Source organism: Schistocerca gregaria, chromosome 3, assembly GCF_023897955.1.
Source record: "Schistocerca gregaria isolate iqSchGreg1 chromosome 3, iqSchGreg1.2, whole genome shotgun sequence".
Taxonomy (NCBI): Eukaryota; Metazoa; Arthropoda; class Insecta; order Orthoptera; family Acrididae; genus Schistocerca; species Schistocerca gregaria.
Genome location: NC_064922.1, coordinates 145,540,909 through 145,562,903, shown reverse-complemented (window position 1 = coordinate 145,562,903; position 21,995 = coordinate 145,540,909). Strand labels below are relative to the sequence as shown.

Here is a 21,995-nt window from a genome sequence, read left to right as displayed (position 1 = left end):
CGTCATCGAACCCATCGTTCTACCATTCCTAGACCGGCAAGGGAACTTGCTGTTCCAACAGGACAATGCACGTCCGCATGTATCCCGTGCCACCCAACGTGCTCTAGAAGGTGTAAGTCAAGTACCCTGGCCAGCAAGATCTGCGGATCTGTCTCCCATTGAGCATGTTTGGGACTGGATGAAGCGTCGTCTCACGCGGTCTGCACGTCCAGCACGAACGCTGGTCCAACTGAGGCGCCAGGTGGAAATGGCATGGCAAGCCGTTCCACAGGACTACATCGAGCATCTCTACGATCGTCTCCATGGGAGAATAACAGCCTGCATTGCTGCGAAAGGTGGATATACACTGTACTAGTGTCGACATTGTGCGTGCTCTGTTGCCTGTGTCTATGTGCCTGTGGTTCTGTCAGTGTGATCATGTGATGTATCTGACCCCAGGAATGTATCAATAAAGTTTCCCCTTCCTGGGACAATGAATTCACGGTGTTCTTATTTCAATTTCCAGGAGTGTACAAAATTTTAAAGTAATCATAAAGTTTTAAGTATCACTTCAAAATAATAAAGTTACGATATCAATATTTTCTGTTTAGAGCATATCTGCAGTCCTGGTACAACACTGAACTCACTGCGCCGCAATACCGTAGCACGTCGCTAAGTGAACCAAAACAAAATGGCGTATCCCATGGACAAAGTGAAGTCTCGTGCGGTAATCCACTTTCTGCATTTCAGAGGGAACATCACTGCAACAGTCCATCCTGAGCTGCTGGAAGTGCACCACATTTTGAATAAGACGGAGCTGGGCGCCCGCTGGGTTCCGCAACTGCTCCACACCCGGCGTCGGAAATGTTTACGCTGTGTGAGACAGATCTAGACGACTGCTTTAGCCGCTTAATCACTTATAGACGAGTGCTGGGTATATCACTATGAAGCAGATACAAAGGAGCACGGCAAGCATTGGGAACATGTGGAGCCACCGCAGCCGAAAAATACGAAAAGCCAGTCATCATCCGGCAAGATGACCCTTGTAAGAAGTGGTGCAAATACATGGTTTTAAAGGGCAAATTGCCACAGGGACGTATTACCGAAATTTCCTAATGAGAGGTCGTCAGGACGAAGTGTCGCAGGAAGAAGTCTAAGGGCGTGTTTTTGCTCCACTACAGCGCGTTAGACAATTCTGCGTATACGTAGTCACACGTATTGCTTCTTTGGCACCCAGTGAAACCTTTCTCTTTCCTCAGATTACAGAGCCATTGCGTGGCTGCGATTTTCAGATTGGTTACAAGGTGATTTTCGAGCTGCACCGTTTTAGTACGTATGTGTGTAATTTCGTACCATTTATGTTTTCTATGTTGGCATCCTGGTTACTATGGGTTTATTTATCGATAGTCGTTTTTTATTTGTAGTTCACTATTGCTATTTAAGTTAACATATCACCATTTTCTGATTTGGAGGTAGTGAGTGGAACTGTGAACACTGGAAAAAGGAGTGTCAAGTAGAGAAATCGGGACATTTCCGACTTGGGAGACACCAGCTGAGGCAGCCAGAGACATTTGTACCTTGTATGAGGATAATGCCGCTGGAAAGTGCGTGGCAAGAAAAAGGTTTTCTCGTTTTAAGGAGGATCATATTGATCGTAAGTGACTCTGCACATTCAGGAAGACTTTTGGGGTATGGTGAAGATCGTTTAAACGCATTCATCCACAATGACGCACGCCATTGCTCTCGAGCTGGTACATGTGATGAACAGTGGTCATTCCAACACCGTCTGACATATGCATGCAATGAGGAACTTTCAAAAACTGGGTGCGTGTGTACCGCATGCTCCAGAATCATAAAAATCAGCGTATGGCCATATGTGCATCTCTGCTTGTTCGTTATCAATTGACTCGTGAACAACACCTACCATTCCTACCCTGCATTGTTACTGGTGACGAGAAATGATGTCTTTATGCTAACATAATGGAAAGAAAGGACTGATTGAGCCCAAACAAAGCAGCAACTCCTCGTGCAATATCGACGGTGTGGTGTACTACGGATTGCTTCCCCGAGGTTTAACCATCACTGGTGATATTTGTTGTCAACAACTGAGACGTCTTGCAGTTGCGGTCCAAGAACAATGACCAGCAAGACTGCATGAAGTGATGCTATTACACGATAAAGCCCGCTAGATTGACCTTGTGCCATGAGATTTTCACCTTTTCCATTCTCTACTGAACATTCCAGGAACTTCTTTCAAGATGGAAATGCGCTGCGAACATGGCTATACGAGTTCTTCACCTCAAAACCAAGTGCTTTCTACAGTCGCGAAATCGAAGCGTTCCTCCAGCATTGACATTGTTGTAAATGGCCCCAGATGATGTGCTGTGTGTGAACAGGGACCCTGCCATCCTGGAACACAACGTCACTATAGGCTTCTATTCTCTTCTTGTCCAAACTATTTATTGTCTGTGTTTTACTTCCATACATGGCTACATTCCATACAAATACTTTCAGAACCGACTTTCTGACACTCAAATCTATACTCGATGTTAACAAATTTCTCTTCTTCAGAAACGCTTTCCTTGCCATTGCCAGTCTACATTTTATATCCTTTCTACTTCGACCATTATCAGTTATTTTGCTCCCCAAATACAAAACTCATCTACTACTTTAAATGTCTCATTTCCTAATCTAATTCCCTCAGCATCATCCGACATAATTCGACTACATTCCATTATCCTCGTTTTGCTTTTGTTGATGTTCATCTTATATCCTCCTTTCAAGACACTGTCCATTCCATTCAACTGCTCTTCTAGGTCCTTTGCTCACTCTGACCGAATTACAATATCATCGGCGAACCTCAAAGTATTTTTTTTTACTTCTCCATCGATTTTAATTCCTACTCCGAATTTTTCTTTTGTTCGTGCACCAGTAAGAGATCAAATTACGTTATGTCTAACATAATGCACTCACACCTACTGAGCACACTGTCATGCCCGCGCCTGAGATTTGAAACACATTGAACATTTTCGTGGTCAGATACAACAGTGCTACCTGGCGGCTCCTCTAGCACCTGCATTTCTGTTTAAGATGCACTTGTCTCGTGTTTTCATATATTGTGGCATTGTTGGTTGAGAGACCACAAGGGGTCAGTGACCTAGTCATAAAGTCTTCTGTCGCGAACAATGGCACCTTTCTGTGGATGTTTGAGAGTTGTGCCATATGTGTTTTCGTAGAGTGTAGGTGAGTTTATGGGAGTGTGCGTTATGTGGAGTTCCTTTTTGTGGTGTACAGTGATCACGAGAAAAGGGAGAGGGTGAAATAGGGTGCCAGCACACAGCTATTCCTCTCGAATAGCATGAGTCGGCAGCTCGTGGTCCAGTGGCTAGCGTTGCTGCCTCTGGATCACGGGGTCCCAAGCTCGATTCCCGGCCGGGTCAGGGAGTTTCTACGCTCACGGACTGGGTGTTTGTGTCGTCCGTATCATTTCCTCATCATCCGTGAAAGTGGCAATTCTGGACTGTGTAAGGATTGAGAATTTGTACGGTAGCTGATAACAGCGCAGTTGAGCTCCCCACAAACCAAATACCATCTTCATCATCATCATTATCAACGAATAGCATCAGTGGTCACACGCCCTCATTTCATGAAACACAGCTCACTGCGGAGAAGTTTGCAATTGAACTCAGGATACTGACGCGAAGTTCAGTGATCAGGAGGTTGCCACCATCTCTCCTCCGCTTATGAAAATGACGTCCACCAACAGGATTGGAACTGGCTTACCTCCCATTCGAGCACGACGTCACGAGCTGCGTTAGCGACCTCGTCTAAGGAGGCGGGTTTCGTCGCGTTGAAGGGTGAATATGTAAAGAAGGTTTAATACCAACACCAAGCTTCGTGTTCCCAGTTCGATTTCTTTCGAGGTAATAATTAAAACTTGATGACTAGACCTGATAAAGTTTCTTCACAGGTTCTAGATGATTTGCCTGTTGGATAAACTTTAATGACATCTTAATGTTGTAAACTGTAATACATAATCTCAGAAAGTTTCGTATTTGACAGAACATGGGATTAGTATTTAAAGATACAAACTACATCTTGTGAGTAATGACAACCATACAATTGGTTACTGTACGACAATAAATTCATTATTATAGTTCAGAGTATTACATAGGATCATTTGCAAATGAACTCCGCACATATCATTCAGTACCTCGTGATATTGTGCAAGTCACATTTGACTCGCTTGATAATAAATATAAGTGCAATATGAAATAATAACTGTACAATGAGGCGGTGCTTAACTCTTATTGAGACTCAGTCACTATAACAGGTGTGGACGTATCTCTCTGCGGAGCAGTGGTGTTGCAAGCAACCTGGTCGTGGAACAGCAGGATGACGTCCCTGTTGGCCATGGCTGGCGGCGCGGCGCACTCTGTGGCAGCGACGAGGGACGCTCCGCGACTGCGGACCTCCTCCAGGAAGGTCTTGAGCGCGCAGTCGCAGTACCACGGGTTGTCGTTGAGCGACAGCAGAGAGATCTGAGTCGCGTTCAGCAGCTGAGAGCTCAGCGAAGTCAACTTGTTATTGTGCACGAAGATTTCCGACAGTAGAAAGTTAGCTTCGAATAGAGTGGGCTGGAGCTGCACCAACTTGTTGTCTGACGCCTTGAGAACTTTCAGGTGCTTGAGTCTTCTGAATGTCGTCGTCCCCAAAGATGTTAGCGCGTTGTGAGAAACGTCTAGGAAGGAGATCCTGGTGTTCGAAACAAATAGTCGATCGGGAAGAACTTGCAGGCCATTCCCTGGCAGTAGCAGCTGCTCCAGGTAAGGAAGGTGCACGAACGCATCTTCGGGCAGAGTATTGAGTTCGTTGAAGCTCAAGTCAAGATGTTTCAGCAAGGAATTATGCCTGTAAATAAAATAAAAAAAAAATATAATGTATGTGTTACCTACGAAGCTGTGTATAATAAAAAACAAAAAAAAAAACGGAGCTGGAAATACAAGGTGTCACAAGAGAGAGAATCTTTTTATGCTGCTGGCCATTGCGGCATAGCATCACGATAATGCCATGCTACAAACGTCACTTTGGCACGAATTCTGTTACATGCTAGCATACCTAAATGATAAGCATTTCAACGCAATTGCACAATGAGGTAGGAGTGACGCCATAAACTTTCTGTATATAAAGAAGAAAAAAGAAATGCAGATGATAAACGGGTATTCATTGGACAAATACATTATACTAGAATGGACATATAATGACATTTTAACACAATTTGGTTGCATAGATCCTGAGAAATCAGTACCCAGATCAACCACCTCTGGCCGTAATAACGGCCTTGATACGGTGGGCATTGAGTCAAACGGAGCTTGGATGGCATGTACAGGTACAGCTGCCCATGCAGCTTCAACACGATACCACAGTTCATCAAGAGTAGTGACTGGCGTATGGTGACGAGCCAATTGCACGGCCACCATTGACCAGACGTTTTCAATTGGTGAGAGATCTGGAGAATGTGCTGGCCAGGGCAGTCGAACATTTTCTGTATCCAGAAAGGCCCGTACAGGACCTGCAACATGCGGTCGTGCATTACCCTACTGAAATGTAGGGTTTCGCAGAGATCGAATGAAGGGTAGGGGCCACGAGTCGTAACACATCTGAAGTTTAACGTCCACTGTTCAAAGTGCTGTCAATGCGAACAAGAGGTGACCGAGACGTGTAACCAATGGCACCCCATACCATCACGCCGGGTGATACGCCAGTATGGCGATGACGAATACACGCTTCCAATGTGTGTTCATTGCGATGTCGCCAAACACGGATGCGACCATCGTGATGCTGTAAACAGAACCTGGATTCATCCGAAAAAATGACGTTTTGCCATTGGTGCACCCAGGTTCGTCGTCGAGTACACCATCGCAGGCGCTCCTGTCTGTGATGCAGCGTCAAGAGTAACTGCAGCCGTGGTCTCCGAGCTGATAGCCCATGCTGCTGAAAACGTCGTCGAAATGTTCGTACACGTGGTTGTTGTCTTACAAAGGTTCCCATCTGTTGACTCAGGGATCGAGACGTGGCTGCACGATCCGTTACAGCCAAGCGGATAAATGCCTGTCATCTCGACTGCCGGTGATACAAGGCCACCAGCGCCAACCTTGTGTGAATGCTCTGAAGCTAATCGTTTGCATATCATAGCATCTTCTTCCTGTCGGTTAAATTTCGCGTCTGTAGCACATTATCTTCGTGGTGTAGCTATTTTAATGGCCACTAATGCATGTCTCTTGAGATAGCATGATTGATGGCGCGTAAATATCTTGACTTTATTGTGACGCTGTGTTCGTTCCTTACGTGCGTCTTTTCAGCGATGCATTCGGCGCTGACTATTTTTATGGATGGCATTGTACATCCGCATCGAACAGCACAGGTGGATGAGCTCTCGGAACGACAGGATGTTCGGCGAATGGGCTGGTCTCGGCCGTTCCCCTGACTTGATCGCATCGAGCACTTGTGGAGTGTGTTGAGAGCTCGTCCACGTGGATCAGCGACCGTCTTGCAGTTGCCAGGAATGCGACGCCCTTCCACAAGAACTCTTCACCAAAGTTGTGGGCAGCACGTGAGTACACTACAGTGCACGCATTGCTATCCGTTGTGATCACACGTCCTATTAAGAACCATGATGCGCCTTTTGTAGTGTCTAGGGGACCGCCATGGACCGCGGTGACTTCAGTGTGATTATTGTCTCTCAACAAAAGCATCATTTCATTGTGTATTTGTTTCAATTGTCATCGAGCTATGTTACTTGACGAAGACATATTATGCGAAATTTACTTTTTTCTTTAAGATTTGCACGGCATTTAACACATGGCCTACCAGAGTGGCCGAGTCTGGGGGCGCGCGACCGCTACGGTCGCAGGTTCGAATCCTGCCCCGGGCATGGATGTGTGTGATGTCCTTAAGTTAGTTAGGTTTAAGTAGTTCTAAGTTCTAGGCGCCTGATGAACTCAGCAGTTAAGTCCCATAGTGCTCAGAGCCATTCGAACCATTTAACACGTGTCTCTTTCACAATCTCATCATTATTTTTAAAAACCACAAATTTTCAAACAAGCAAGTCAAAAAACTCGAAAATAATTCTATAATTTTCAATTCAATATGGTCTGCAGCCACCCCATGAAACATGGACCTTGCCGTTGGTGGGGAGGCTTGCGTGCCTCAGCGATACAGATAGCCGTACCGCAGGTGCTACCACAACGGAGGGGTAACTGTTGAGAGACCAGACAAACGCGTGGTTCCCGAAGAGGGGCAGCAGCCTTTCCAGTAGTTGCAGGAGCAACAGTTTGGATGATTGACTGATCTGGCCTTGTAACACTAACCAAAACGGCCTTGCTGTGCTGGTACTGTGAACGGCTGAAAGCAAAGGGAAACTACAGCCCTAAATTATCCCGAGCGCATGCAGCTTTACTGTATGATAAATGACGATGGCTTCCTCTTGAGTAAAATATTCCGGAGGTAAAATAGTCCCCCATTCGGATCTCCGGGCGGGGACTACTCAAGAGGACGTTGTTATCAGGAAAAAGAAAACTGGCGTTCTACGGATCGGAGCGTGGAATGTCAGATCCCTTAATCGGGCAGGTAGGTTAGAAAATTTAAAAAGGGAAATGGATATGTTAAAGTTAGATATAGTGGAATTAGTGACGTTCGGTGGCAGGAGAAACATGACTTTTCGTCAGGTTAATACAGGGTTATAAACACAAAATCAAATAGGGGTAATGCAGGAGTAGGTTTAATAATGAATAGGAAAATAGGAGTGTGGGTAGCTACTACAATCAGCATAGTCAACGCATTATTGTGGCCAAGATAGACACGAAGCCCACGCCTACTGCAGTAATACAAGTTTATACGCCAACTACCTCTGCAGATGGTGAAGAAATTGAAGAAATGTATGATGAGATAAAAGAAATTATTCAGGTAGTGAAGGGAGACGAGAATTTAATAGTCATGGGTGACTGGAATTCGAGAGTAGGAAAAGGAAGAGAAGGAAACGTAGTAGGTGAATATGGATTGGGTAAAAATGAAAGAGGAAGCCGCCTGGTAGAGTTTTGCACAGAGCATAACTTAATCATAGCTAACACTTGGTTCAAGAATCATGAAAGAAGGTTGTATACATGGAAGAATCCTGGAGATACTAGAAGGTATCAGATAGTTTATATAATGGTAAGACAGAGATTTAGGAACCAGGTTTTCAATTGTAAGACATTTCCAGGGGCAGATGTAGACTCTGACCACAATCTATTGATTATGAACTGTAGATTAAAACTGAAGAAACTGCAAAAAGGTGGGAATTTAAGGAGATGGGACCTGGATAAACTGAAAGAACGAGAGGTTGTACAGAGTTTTAGGGAGAGCATAAGGGAACAATTGACAGGAATGGGAGAAAGAAGTACAGTACAAGAAGAATGGGTAGCTTTGAGGGATGAAGTAGTGAAGGCAGCAGAGGATAAAGTAGGTAAAAAGACGAGGGCTAGTAGAAATCCTTGGGTAACAGAAGAAATATTGAATTTAACTGATGAAAAGAGAAAATACAAAAATGCAGTAAATGAAGCAGGCAAAAACGAATACAAACGTCTCAAAAATGAGATCGGCAGGAAGTGCAAAATGGCTAAGCAGGGATGGCTAGAGGACAAATGTAAGAATGTGGAGGCTTAGCTCACTAGGGGTAAGATATGCTCCTACAGGAAAATTAAAGAGACCTTTGGAGAAAGGAGAACCACTTGCATGAATATCAAGAGCTTTGATGGAAACCCAGTTCTAAGCAAAGAAGGGAAAGCAGAAAGGTGGAAAGAGTACATAGAGGGTCTATACAAGGGCGATGTACTTGAGGACAATATTATGGAATTGGAAGAGGATGTAGATGAAGATGAAATGGGAGATTTCATACTGCGTGAAGAGTTTGACAGAGCACTGAAAGACCTGAGTCGAAACAAGGCCCCAGGAGTAGACAACACTCCATTAGAACTATGGAAAATCTTGGGAGAGCCAGCCCTGACAAAACTCTATCATCTGGTGAGCAAGATGTATGAGACAGGCTAAATACTCTCAGACTTCAAGAAGAATATAATAATTCCATTCCCAAAGAGAGCAGGTGTTGACAGATGTGTAAATTACCGAACTATCAGTTTAATAAGTCACAGCTGCAAACTACTAACGCGAATTCTTTATAGAGGAATGGAAAAACTGATAGAAGCCGACCTCGGGGAAGATCAGTTTGGATTCCGTAGAAATGTTAGAATACGTGAGGAAATACTCACCCTACGACTTATCTTAGAAGAAAGATTAAGGAAAGGCAAACCTAGGATCCTAGCTTTTGTAGAATTAGAGAAACCTATTGACAATGTTGACTGGAATACTCTCTTTCAAGTTCTAAAGGTGGCAGGGGTAAAATACAGGGAGCGAAAGGCTATTTACAATTTGTACAGAAACCAGATGGCAGTTGTAAGAGTCGAGGGACATGAAAGGGAAGCAGTGGTTGGGAAGGGAGTGAGACAGAGTTGTAGCCTATCACCGATGCTATTCAATCGGTATATTGAGCAAGAAGTAAAGGAAACAAAATTTCGGAGTAGGTATCAAAATCCACGGAGAAGAAATAAAAACTTTGAGGTTCGCCGATGACATTGTAATTCCGTCAGAGACAGCAACGGACTTGAAAGAGCAGTTGAAAGGAATGGACGGTGTCTTGAAAGGAGGGTATAAGATAAACATCAACGAAAACAAAACGAGGATAATGGAATGTAGTCGAATTAAGTCGGGTGATGCTGCGGGAATTAGATTAGGATATGAGACACTTAAAGTAGTAAAGAAGTTTTGCTATTTGGGGAGCAAAATAACTGATGATGGTCGAAGTAGAGAGGATATAAAATGTAGGCTGGCAATTCCAAATAAGCGTTTCTGAAGAAGTGAAATTTGTTAACATCGAGTATAGATTTAAATGTCAGGAAGTCGTTTCTGGAAGTATTTGTATGGAGTGTAGTCATGTATGGAAGTGAAACGTGGACGATAAATAGTTTAGACAAGAAGAGAATAGAAGCTTCCGAAATGTGGTGCTACAGAAGAATGCTGAAGATTAGATGGGTAGATCGCATAACTAATGAGGAGGTATTGAATAAAATTGGAGAGAAGAGGAGCTTGTGACGCAACTTGACTAGAAGAAGGGTTCGGTTGGTAGGGCATATTCTGAGGCATCAAGGGATCACCAGTTTAGTATTGGAGGGTAGCGTGGAGGGTAAAAATCGTAGAGGGAGACCAAGAGATGAATACACTAAACAGATTTAGAAGAATGTAGTCAGCAGTAAGTACTGGGAGATGAAGAAGCTTGGACAGGATAGAGTAGCTTGGAGAGCTCCATCAAACCAGTCTCCGGACTGAAGACCACAACAACAACATGGTCTGCAGCTGCGATGGAGATTTTTGAATGATTTCGTGTTGCCTTCAGCTGTCATTCTCTTTATCTGATGTATGATTGTACAATTTCAGACTTAGTTCATTTTTAAGGTTAATTAACAAATTTCTGTAAAATAATTATAATCTTCCTAGTGTTAAGTACGGTAAGGTTGGTTGGTTGGTTGTTTTGGGGAAGGAGACCAGACAGCGTGGTCATCGGTCTCAACGGATTAGGGACTGATGGGGAAGGACGTCGGCCGTGCTCTTTCAGAGGAACCATCCCGGCATTTGCCTGGAGTGATTTAGGGAAATCACGGAAAACCTAAATCAGAATGGCCGGACGCGGGATTGAACCGTCGTCCTCCCGAATGCGAGTCCAGTGTCTAACCACTGCGCCACCTCGCTCGGTAAGTACGTTAAAACATGGATAATATGCACTGTGTGATTCAAAGTGTCCGGACACATGCCTGAATATGATTTACAAATTCGTGGCCTCTCCATCGGTTATGCTCCAATTCAGTATGGTGTTGGACTATCCTTAGCCTTCATGACAGTTTCCACTCTCGCAGCCATACGTTCAGTAAGGTGCTGGAAGGTTTCTTGGGGAATGGCAGCCCATTCTTCACGGAGTGCTGCACTGAGGAGAGGTATCGATGTCGGTCCGTGAGGTCTGACACGAACATCCCAAAGATGTTCTATAAGATTCAGATCAGGCATCTGTGCAGGCCAGACCGTTACAGAGATCTAACTGTCGTGTAACCATCCGCCACAGGCCATGCATTGTGAACAGGTGCTCGATCGTGTTGAAAGATGCAATCGCCATCCCCGAATTACTCTTCAAAACTGTGAAGCAAAATTTGCTTAAAACATGCATGTAGGCCTGTGATGTGATAGCGTGACGCATAACAACAAGGGGTGCAAGCCCCCTCCATGAAAAACACGACCACAGCATAGCACCACCGCCTCCGGATTTTACTGTTGGCACTACACACGCCTTCAGATGACGTTCACCGGGCATTCGCCATACCCTCACCCTGCCGTCGGATCGCCACATTGTATACCGTGATTCGACACTCGACAGAACGATTTTCCACTGTTCAATCGCCCAATGTTTACGCTCCTTACACCAAGCGAGGAGTCGTTTGGCATTTACCGGAGTTCAAATTGGTTCAAATGGCACTGAGCACTATGGGACTTAACATCTGTGGTCATCAGACCCCTAGAACTTAGAACTACTTAAACCTAACTAACCTAAGGACATCACACAACACCCAGCCATCACGAGACAGAGAAAATCCCTGACCCCACCGGGAATCGAACCCGGGAACCCGGGCGTGGGAAGCGAGAACACTACCGCACGACCACGAGATGCGGGCATTTACCGGAGTGATGTGTGGCTTATGAGGAGCCGCTCGACCTTGACATCCAAGTTTTCAAACCTCCCGCCTAACTGTCGTAGTACTTGCAGTGGATCCTGATGCAGTTTGGACTTCCAGTGTGATGGTCTTGATAGATGTTTACCTGTTACACATTACGACCGTCTTCAACTGTCGGCAGTCTCTGTCAGTCAACAGACCTCGTCAGTTGACTGACGTTTGTGCTGTTCGTGTCCCTTCACCTTTTCACATCGGAAACAGTGGACCTAGGGATGTTTAGGAGTGTGGAGATCTCGCGTACAGACGTACGACACAAGTGGCACCCAGTCACCTGACTACGTTCGAAATCTGTGAGTACCGCGGATCGTCCATTCTGCTCTCTCACGATGTCTAATGACTACTGACGTCGTTGATAAGGAGTACCTGGCAGTAGATGGCAGGACAATGCACCTAATATGAAAAACGTGTTTTTGGGGGTGTCCGGATACTTTTGATCACATAGTGTATATAAGAGCTAATTTATTTTATGAGCATAACATGGAGTTACAGGAGTAACGACATACATCGCATAATTCTAACTCTATACATTTAGTTCTGACAATTTGTGACTGAGAACTGTTAGTAGCTATGAAAATACTTGCAAGATTTAAAACGAAACTCGTGGGGCGCTTTCAATCATTAATTGATGCACTTGTAATTCCCTTCCATACTATAATCTACAACACGAGCCCAGCGTTCTTCGTTTTAAATCACACAAATATTTTGATAGCTATTAAAAATTTACAATCACTCATATGGGACTAGGAGAAATTTATATGTACTTTCCAGTATGATTTACAAATTGCTCTAAAATTTTATTGTTATTTTAATAATTTTTTCTGGTTACTTCCATGTGGTTATTCCACTTTATGTCGTTCCGTACAGTTACTGTTTTCATTGATTTGTCAGCTATAGCACAGTCCAGTGGTTCCGAAGGGCTGTGCCGCGACCCAGTACTGTGCCGCGAGATTAGCTAGGTGTGCCATCGTACTTCTGAGGGTTTATCAGATTGCTGACAGGAGTACTTTCATCGAAAATTTATTTTCGAAAAAGAAAGAACGTCAGACTATATAGTAATATCCCAGAACTTAAACTTATTTATAGGCTATTTATTGGTTTACGCCTTACAAGTTTGAGTTATCAGTGAGACACTTGAGCCTGTCACTTTTTACCCAAAAGTTCATTTCGTGGTGGAACTGAAGACAAAACACACAAACATTTCTGGTTCACCTGAGGGAAATCTCTCGTGTTTGTCGGCTTTTATGTTAGTTGGTGCTGAAAATTCCAACTCACACAAAGAGGTGGTGGAAAAATGCAACAAGATATCAACTGCTTTTACTCCTATTACTAGGTACACTTTCTTCGATAACATCTTAAACTTGATAAATGATAGTTCACCATATTCCGGGTGATGTGTTCGGTCTGTCTGAAGTTCTGCGAGCTGTTCTTCTTCCTCCAAAGAAAGGTCGGTGGTGATTCTGGAGACGTACGTTGAAAGAGTATACGCAGGTGGAACATCACGATGTGCGAACCAATGTGTTGGATTTGTTTCAGTCTTGCAACAAGTCCTTTGAATCATCCATTCATTGCTGGTGCAACTTGCGTGCAAACAGAAAGACAACTTTTCCAGAACGGCCGATTTTGTTCTAAGGTGGTCGATATAGAATTATACACACATGAACCAGTTGACATTGAGGGAGGTTCAGAACACAAAAGGAATTGTTCAGCAATCAAATTCTCATAAATAAATCTTGTGTAACTCAGTAAGTGACATTTCTTTCTTATATCGGTTGACGCGTCGAGCCGTAGTGAAAATACCGTCGCTTCGCTTTCCATGAGCATTGCACTGCATATCTGAAGACGAGCACGAGAACCAAATGATTCCCGGGATAAGGAATCCCTCTCTACTAAGTGCAAATGGTGACTTCAGTGAGCGGATAAGCACATATAGGCCTAAGAGCACGTTCTAACCCTTGGAAGGAGAAATCCCTCCTAAAGGCGGAAAAACTCGTCATGGGATGTGGAAGGCAAGGGGAAACCATAACATAAAATATCTGCAGGTTATACCAAAGGAAAACAGGTTCGTTTCGCTTGAGCAGTGAATATGAAGCTTACTTTCGTTAAAGATTCCGGAATACTCTCCCATTCGCATCTCTGCAGAAGTCTGCTCTTCCAACGAAATAAATGTTAAGAAGAATAGAGCTCCTGTGAACGGGAACGCGTTATGCAGATCTTGGTGCCTCTCGCGTCCATCTAGAAAAGATAACCTGAAGATGCTTAAATAAGGCATAACGCGTCGTTGAAAAATAAAAAAGACTAAAATTGCAACCAAGACTGTTTTTAACCAATACTGTTAAGCACTGGTTTGCTGTATGCCACATATGGATTGGAAGAATGTCTATAGGTGCTGTAAACATGGTTAAAGGACAAAACAGCCTTATTGTACGGGAGACTGCACTGCGTTAGTGGGAGCAGGAGGAGATGGCACGAGAGTGGAGCCATTTGAGCTTGGGGAAACATGAAGTGGTAATATGCAACTCGTGGTTTCAACACCATCCACGCTAGGTAAGCATGGATTGCCTCTGGTGATAGGAAGATATGTCAGATAGACTTGGTTCTGGTTAGAAAAAGGCTTCGGATTCAAATAAGAGACTGTAAGAGCTACCCAAGCCCAGACTTTGAGAGTAACCATAACATAGTGATAGGAGGATGTGATCTGGAATTCGAAGTACTTAAGAAAAGAACCTGTGAGAAATGGGATCTGAAAGAATGATATGATTAGGTCGACATACAAGGAAGAAACAAACATGGCTACAGTTATGGAGAAAACCAGAAATGTTGAAGAAACACTGCAGTCCTTGGAAAGAAATATTATACGAGCAGCAAATGTAGTCCAGAGACAGAAGATAAAGCGTAAAAGAGAATGGATTATAGAATGCGTATTAACGAAAATAAGTGTAAGACGTAAACTGGAACAAGACAACACTGAGGAAGGACAAAGGTAATATAGAGCATTGAGAAATGAAATCAACCGAGAATCAAAAAATTCTTGGAGGACCAATGCAGAGGCGAATGAAATGATCAGGGTAGGAAAGCTGGAATGTGCCGATAGATCAGTTAAACATATCTTTGGAAACAGACGAATAAAATGCATTGGAGTCCAAAATGAAGATGGAATAGTATCATACGAGTAGGAAGACGTAGTAGAAAGGTGGAAACAGTACTCCGAACATGCGGGAAATAATGAAAAACTGGAACTGAAGAATACTCAGGAAGTCGAAACAGAAGAAGAGGGAGACTATAGCCTGCGCGTTGAGTTCTATCTTGCAGTCAGACAGCTAAAACCTGGGAAAGCAAATGGAGTCGATAATAGACCAGCAGAACTCAACGCTGCCGGAGAAAAGCTACATACATCTACATCTACATCAACATGGTTACTCTGCAATTCACACTTAGGTGCCTGGCAGAAGGTTCATCGACCCATTTCCTTTCTATTTCTCTACCATTCCACGCTCGAATGGCGTGTGGGAAAAAGGAGCACCTAAATCTTTCCGTTCGAGCTCTGATTTCTCTTATTTTCTTATGATGATCATTTCTCCCTACATAGGTGGGTGTCAACAAAATATTTACGCATTCGGAAGAGAAAGTTGGTGATTGAAATTTCATAAATAGATCTCGCCGCAAAGAAAGCCGCCTTTGTTTCAGTGACTGCCACCGCAACTCGCGTATCATATCATATTAGCCACACTTTCACCCCTATTGCGCAATAACACGAGACGAGCTGCCCTTCTTTGCACTTTTTCGATGTCCTCCGTCAACCGCACCACCTGGTAAGGATCTCATACCAGGCAGCAATATTCCAGCAGAGGACGAACGAGTGTAATGTAGGTTTGTCGCATCTTCTAAGTGTTCTGCCAACAAAGCGCAGTCTTTGTTTCGCCTTTCCCTTAATATTATCTGTGTGGTCTTTCCAATTTAAGTTGTTCGTAATTGTAATTCCTAGGTATTTAGTCGAATTGACAGCCCTTAGATTTGTGCGATTTATCGTATACCCAAAATTTATCGGATTTCTTTTAGTACCCATGTGGATAACCTCGCACTTTTCATTGTTTAGTGCTAATTGCCACTTTTCGCAGCATAGAGAAATTCTGTCTAGATCATTTTGTAATTGGAATTGATCGTCTGATGGTTTTACTAGACGGTAAATTACAACGTCATCTGCAACCAATCTAAGGGGGCTGCTCATATTATCACCTAGATCATTTAAATAAATCAGGAGCAGCAGAGAGCCTATGACACCACCTTGCGGAACGCCAGATATGACTTCTGTTCTACCCGATGATTTACCGTCTATCACTACGTACTGTGACCTCTCTGAGAGGAAATCACGAAGCCAGTCACATAACTGAGACGATACTCTATATGCACGCAATCTGATTAATAGTCGCTTGTGAGGAACGGTATCAAAAGCCTTCTGGAAATCTAGGAATATGGAATCGATCTGAGATCCCATGTCGACAGCACTCATTACTTCTGTATTGCACAACAACGATATTTTCTGAATCCGTGTTGGGTATGTATCTATAAGATATTTTCTTCCAGGTGATTCATAATGTTCGAGTACAGTACATCTCATGCAAGTTATATACGAAACCGGGGAGCTGCCAATACACTTTTAAAAAATGTATCACAGTGCCACTTCCAAAGAAAGCATCCGCAAACATGTGTGAATAATATATGACCCTCAGTTTGGTAACACATGCCTCAAAGATCTTGATCTTTATTATTCTATAGCGGAGGCAGCGTAGATGCAATGAACACGGACGATGAGTTAGAAGATTTACAGGCACATGACAAGCAATATTCGGCTTACGATTAACTCTAGAGAAAAGGCTGAAGAAGGCTGAAGGCACATATCTCGTCTTCATCGGCTTAGAAGAAACAATTGACCGGGTAGACTAACGACAGCTTTTTATGATGCTGAGAGCGGTTGGTATAATGCATAAGAACGGAAAAGACTGTATAGAGAAGAAATGGCTGTGATAAGGTGTGAAGTACATCAAGTAGAAGCCAATATTAAGTAAGGTGTGCAACAGGGCTGCTCACTCTCGCCTGTCTTGTTCAGTGGATACATTCAGAGGACAATATACGACGTTAAGAAGAGGTTAGAAGCTAAAGGAGAAACTAAAATTCATGGTAAGAAAGTAGACATGCTTTTCTGATTACATCGCTGTGTTAAGTGATGGTTCAGAAAAATTAGAAGCGACACTGGCCCAGACGGGAACCACCTCAGCTCTTCCTATAATGTGAAGAATAGTAAAGGTAAAACACAAACCTTAGTGGTGAGCAGACAAAACGCCTTTGCCCAGTACTCACTTAACAATGACTGACTGGAGACCATCGAACACTCTGCCGAGGGAGTAAAATTACAACAGATGGAAGATCAAGGAAGGTACTACAAGCCGAACCCACCGGGCAAGAGATGCTTTTAACAAGAAAAGAAACCTTGTCACATTCAGCAGCAAAGGCAAACATCTCAAGAAACCCCAAAAAGACATTTGTTTGGAGTCTGCCACTGTACGGAAGTGTAACGTGGACTCTCGAAGAAGCGGAAAATAGTAAAATAACGACCTTCGAGGTGTGGTGCTGCCGCAGAACGCTCAAGATTTGCTGGGTAGAAAAGATATCAATCGATCCACAGGGCGAAGTACAAGAAGCTCATTAAACACAGAAGAGACTCATGGGTCGCCCATCTGCTGACACATGAAGGAGCCACCATGAGTATAATTGAAGGAACAGTAGAAGGGAAGCACGCAAGAGGCGAAAAAGACTAGAATACTGCCTAGTTTTCTTTTCTTTTTTTTCCGCACATGACACATTCTGGTAACGGACAGTTACCACAAAGTAAATCCAAAGTTTAAACAATTTTCTTGTTCCTGTAGGTTACAGTGCTTTCATGAGACTTACATTTGGATCCGGTTCGTTCTCACTTTTGTTACTGTTGTCTGTCTCCGCCACTGAGTCATTTTTAACTTCTCTTCTTAATCAAAAACTTATTCATACCGAAAAATTAATACATTAACCGGACAACGCACACATGTGTGTAACTAAAAAATCGACCTCAGATAATGTCACAACATAGAATGCGTTAGGATTGAGAATCTACTAACAACTGAATGGTCAAGACAAGCTGTGCGCACGCTAGGTGAAGGATTTCATAATGTTGCTGACTCTACGTTAGCCCCCTCTCACAGTTGCCAACTCGTACGTCGCTGTGCTACGTTATACAGTATGCCATGAAAATAAAAAGGTTGACAATCGCTGGTGTATTCTCTTGGTAATGGATCTCTTAGGCTGTATATGTGCAATACGTTACATTTGTTTGCGTTCAGAGTCAACTAGCAGTCCCTGCACCAACCATAATACATCTTTTGCAGTTGTTCCCGCGGTTCGCTAGTCTTTTGACATTGCTGCCTTCATGTAAACAACCATATTATGTGCGAACATCGTCACGGAACTTCCGACGTTGCCCGTGGATCATTTGCGTGCTGCAAATGGAATTGCTCCTCTCACACTTCCTTGGGATATTCCTGAAATTTCTTTTGCACCTGCCGATTTTATTCCGTTAAGAACGAAGTGCTGAGTTCCGTACGCAAAGAAGTCCTGAATCTTGTCCGACGCTCGGTAAGCTTGTATTTTTGTAACAAAACGACAATGCGGAACTGTATCGATGCCTTCCTGATGTCAATGGAATACGGCATCCACCTGCCGCAGCCACAGAACCAAAGCAAAAGATGATCAAATCAAAATCACGAGGTGAATATGGATAAATAAAAACATGCAAAGAGAAAATACTGTGTTTCAGTACAGCGCAGTGCCCTAAAAATCGAGCTCCTTTTTGTAGAAGAATGCGTAGAAATAATGTAGGATCCAAAAAAACTTGAATAATAAAAATAATTTTAGACGGGAGTAGTATTTATGATCTAGATAAACCAATTTGCTGGAGAAAACACAGATGTTACAGTAAGCTCTAAAGGTGTTTCAATAAAATGGAACAAGTCTGATCCAAATAAGTCTTTATTGCAACTGCTAAAGGCGAAATAAATCCCATATTCTTTAGTATTTATTTCTTCACTTCTGAAAGTTGTATTCTAACCAGGATTTAAGTAAACAAATGCTCTCACAACCATTTTAACGTGTTTTTATTTGCTCATTTTCCTGTCTCTCTGTCTGTTAGGTACAAATTTTGCGATTAATTTTAAACTGGCTTCCCTGTGAGCTAGAGATTTGAAATTTTAAACGTAGCTCAGAACTTGATGACAGTACACTATTAACTCGCTTTCTTAGGTCGGTCCACCTAGCTCCCAGAGCGGTGTAGGTGGACGTGAAAAGGTTTGGTAATGTCCGACATCTCAGCTGCCCTACACAACCGATCTGTTGTGCAGGTAGTATCGGAATGCATTCCACAAGGTATGTGTGGAACTCGATGATATCCGCTACACGACACTTTTATATCTGTGAGCGACAGTATCACTTATGCAGTGCTGAATGACACACTCACCATGCTGGCTGTCCGCAGCTCGTGGTCGTGCGGTAGCGTTCTCGCTTCCCGCACCCGGGTTGCCGGGTTCGATTCCCGGCGGTGTCAGGGATGGCTGGGTGTTGTCCTTAGGTTAGTTAGGTTTAAGTAGTTCTAAGTTCTAGGTGACTGATGACCACAGAAGTTATGTCCCATAGTGCTCAGAGCCATTTGAACCACGCTGGCTAATTGGTGCTAATGGACACACTATAAAGATAGCTGTGCCATGACTCTGCCATCAGCTGTGTATTGGCTGCACTCATGTTGTTATCACTACACCCCCATTGCTTCGGTCTCAGATTTCACTACGCCTTTAGTTTTTGCTTTTTGATTACTCATTTGAGCTTTGTTATTCTGTCATGCCGCTTCTCTTATCTGTTTTCGTCTTGTTGTGGTTCTTCTACTCATATCTGACTAACTGCTGCTGTCAGCTCACGGCTGTCTGCCCAGTCTCTGCTGGCTCTTTGAGTCATTCCCTGTCATTGTCAGAGCCCACTCACAATAGTTGGCAACAATAAAAATAAAACTCTTATAGAAAACCATACAAAATTAATTTTGCTCTCTTCTCTCTTTTGTTTTTTAGGAAAAGAATAGTTAAACAGATAGGTTTATTTCTACTAGCTAGCTATAACACTTCCATTACCGACATGATCAGGTGAAAGACATTCAAATAAACCTGAAACTCAACAGTCTGTCATTCTTTCTGGTTCTGGCATCACAGACCAAATGTGTCTTTGAGCTCCAAAGTTCCTGTTATAAAGAGCCAAGCTCACGCCTATGGCGCAATGGCTCTGGGTGGATGAACGAATTTACCTTCATCCATCGGTCTCGTCAGCTCTACTTGCGTTACTGTTGTGCCTCAATAATTATTCTGGGTTGCCAAGTTCGGGTCTTTTCCGCACATTTGACTATTGCAGTGGCGCTCTGGCAGTTACAAAGTGTTGCTTCATACTGCCCAATTACGCTGTATTGCGACACTTGCTCTTTTTCTTCCCTTGCTTGGCGGTTTCGTGGGAATGCTGGTGCCATGTCTTCCGCTACATTAGTGATACACCGTTTTGACATTATGACTGACATGCCGGTCTCGAGCTCACCTCCTTGGTTCTGAGCTCACAGGGTAAAAATTTAAAAAAAAGTTTTAGGCTTGGACACTGAATCATTCTTGAGTGCAACAGCTTGCTTCGACATGGTATTTTGTTGGTGGACTATATGACTAATATGCCGGTCTCGAGCTCACCTCCTTGGTTCTGAGCTCACAGGCAAAAAATTTAAAAAAAATTTTAGGCTTGGACACCGAATCATTCTGGATTGCAACAGCTTGCTTCGACATGGTATTTTGTTGGTGGACTAAGTACCTCAGTGCTGCAGTACAGTTAGAGAGCATTACCCAGCCTGCTCGACGAGCTAAAGGAGCGATTAAAAAGAAACACAGAAGAAATTGATGTTTCAAAGTACTGCACTGAAAAGGTGTTTGAATGTTGTGCAGGTGTGGTTAAATTTAATGGAGCTAAACTTCTAATTGTTGTTATTTATAGATCCCCAGACTCCGATTTCACAACATTTTTACTAAAGCTAGAGGAGGTTCTTGGTTCACTTTATAGGAAATACAAAAAGTTAGTTATATGCGGTGACTTCAATATTAAGTGTATAAGTGATTGTGCAAGGAAGAGGATGCTGGTAGGCCTCCTTAATTCATATAATCTTATGCAAACCGTATTCTTTCCAACGAGAGTGCAAGGGAGCACTAGAACAACGATAGACAACATTTTTGTTCATTCCTCATTAGTAGAAGGGCATTCTGTTAGCAAAAAGGTGAATGGCCTTTCAGATCATGATGCACAAATTTTAACTCTTAAAGATTTTTGTGCTGCAACACGTGTTAAATATAGTCATCAGCTGTTTAGGAAAGCTGATCCAATTGCTGTGGAGACCTTTGTAAACCTTATCAAGGAACAAGAGTGGCAAGATGATTATAGCGCTGATACAGTAGACGATAAATATAATGCTTTTCTCAAGACTTTCCTCGTGCTCTTTGTAAGCTGCTTTCCGTTAGAACGATCAAACAGGGTACTAGCACAAACAGGCAGCCTGGGTGACTGACTAGAGGGATAAGAATATCTTGTAGAACAAAATGGCAATTATATCAAAACGTTAGAAATAGTCAGAATCTAAATGCAGCAGCCCACTACAAACAGTATTTTAAGGTGCTTAAAAATGTTATTAGGAAGGCAAAAAGTATGTGGTATGCAGATAGAATAGCTAAGTCTCAGGATAAAATTAAAACCATATGGTCAGTCGTAAAGGAAGTGGCTGGTCTGCAGAGACAGGTCGAGGATATAGAATCAGTGCGTAGTGGGAATGTCCGTGTCACTGATAAGTCGCATATATGTACAGTATTTAATAATCACTTTCTGAATATAGCAGGTGAACTAAATGGAAATCTAGTCCCAACAGGGAATCATATAGCGCTCTTAGAAAAAAGTGTTCCGAGACTGTTACCTGAAATGCTCCTCCATGATACTGACAAGAGGGAGATTGAGTTAATAATTAAATCACTAAAGACCAAGAACTCTCATGGATATGACGGG

At 43.1% G+C, this 21,995-nt stretch overlaps 1 protein-coding gene across 1 annotated transcript in view; it reads right to left on the bottom strand.

Annotated features, from left to right (window-relative positions):
- Nucleotides 1–3,933: 3,933 nt before the first annotated feature.
- Nucleotides 3,934–21,995, bottom strand: part of LOC126354415 (protein slit-like) — a 59,334-nt gene continuing 41,272 nt past the window's right edge. Inside the window, exon 3 of the mRNA XM_050004037.1 lies at nt 3,934–4,890. Coding sequence (XP_049859994.1) covers nt 4,287–4,890 — 604 coding nt within the window. The 3' untranslated portion in view covers nt 3,934–4,286. The remainder of the gene's footprint in view (nt 4,891–21,995) is intronic.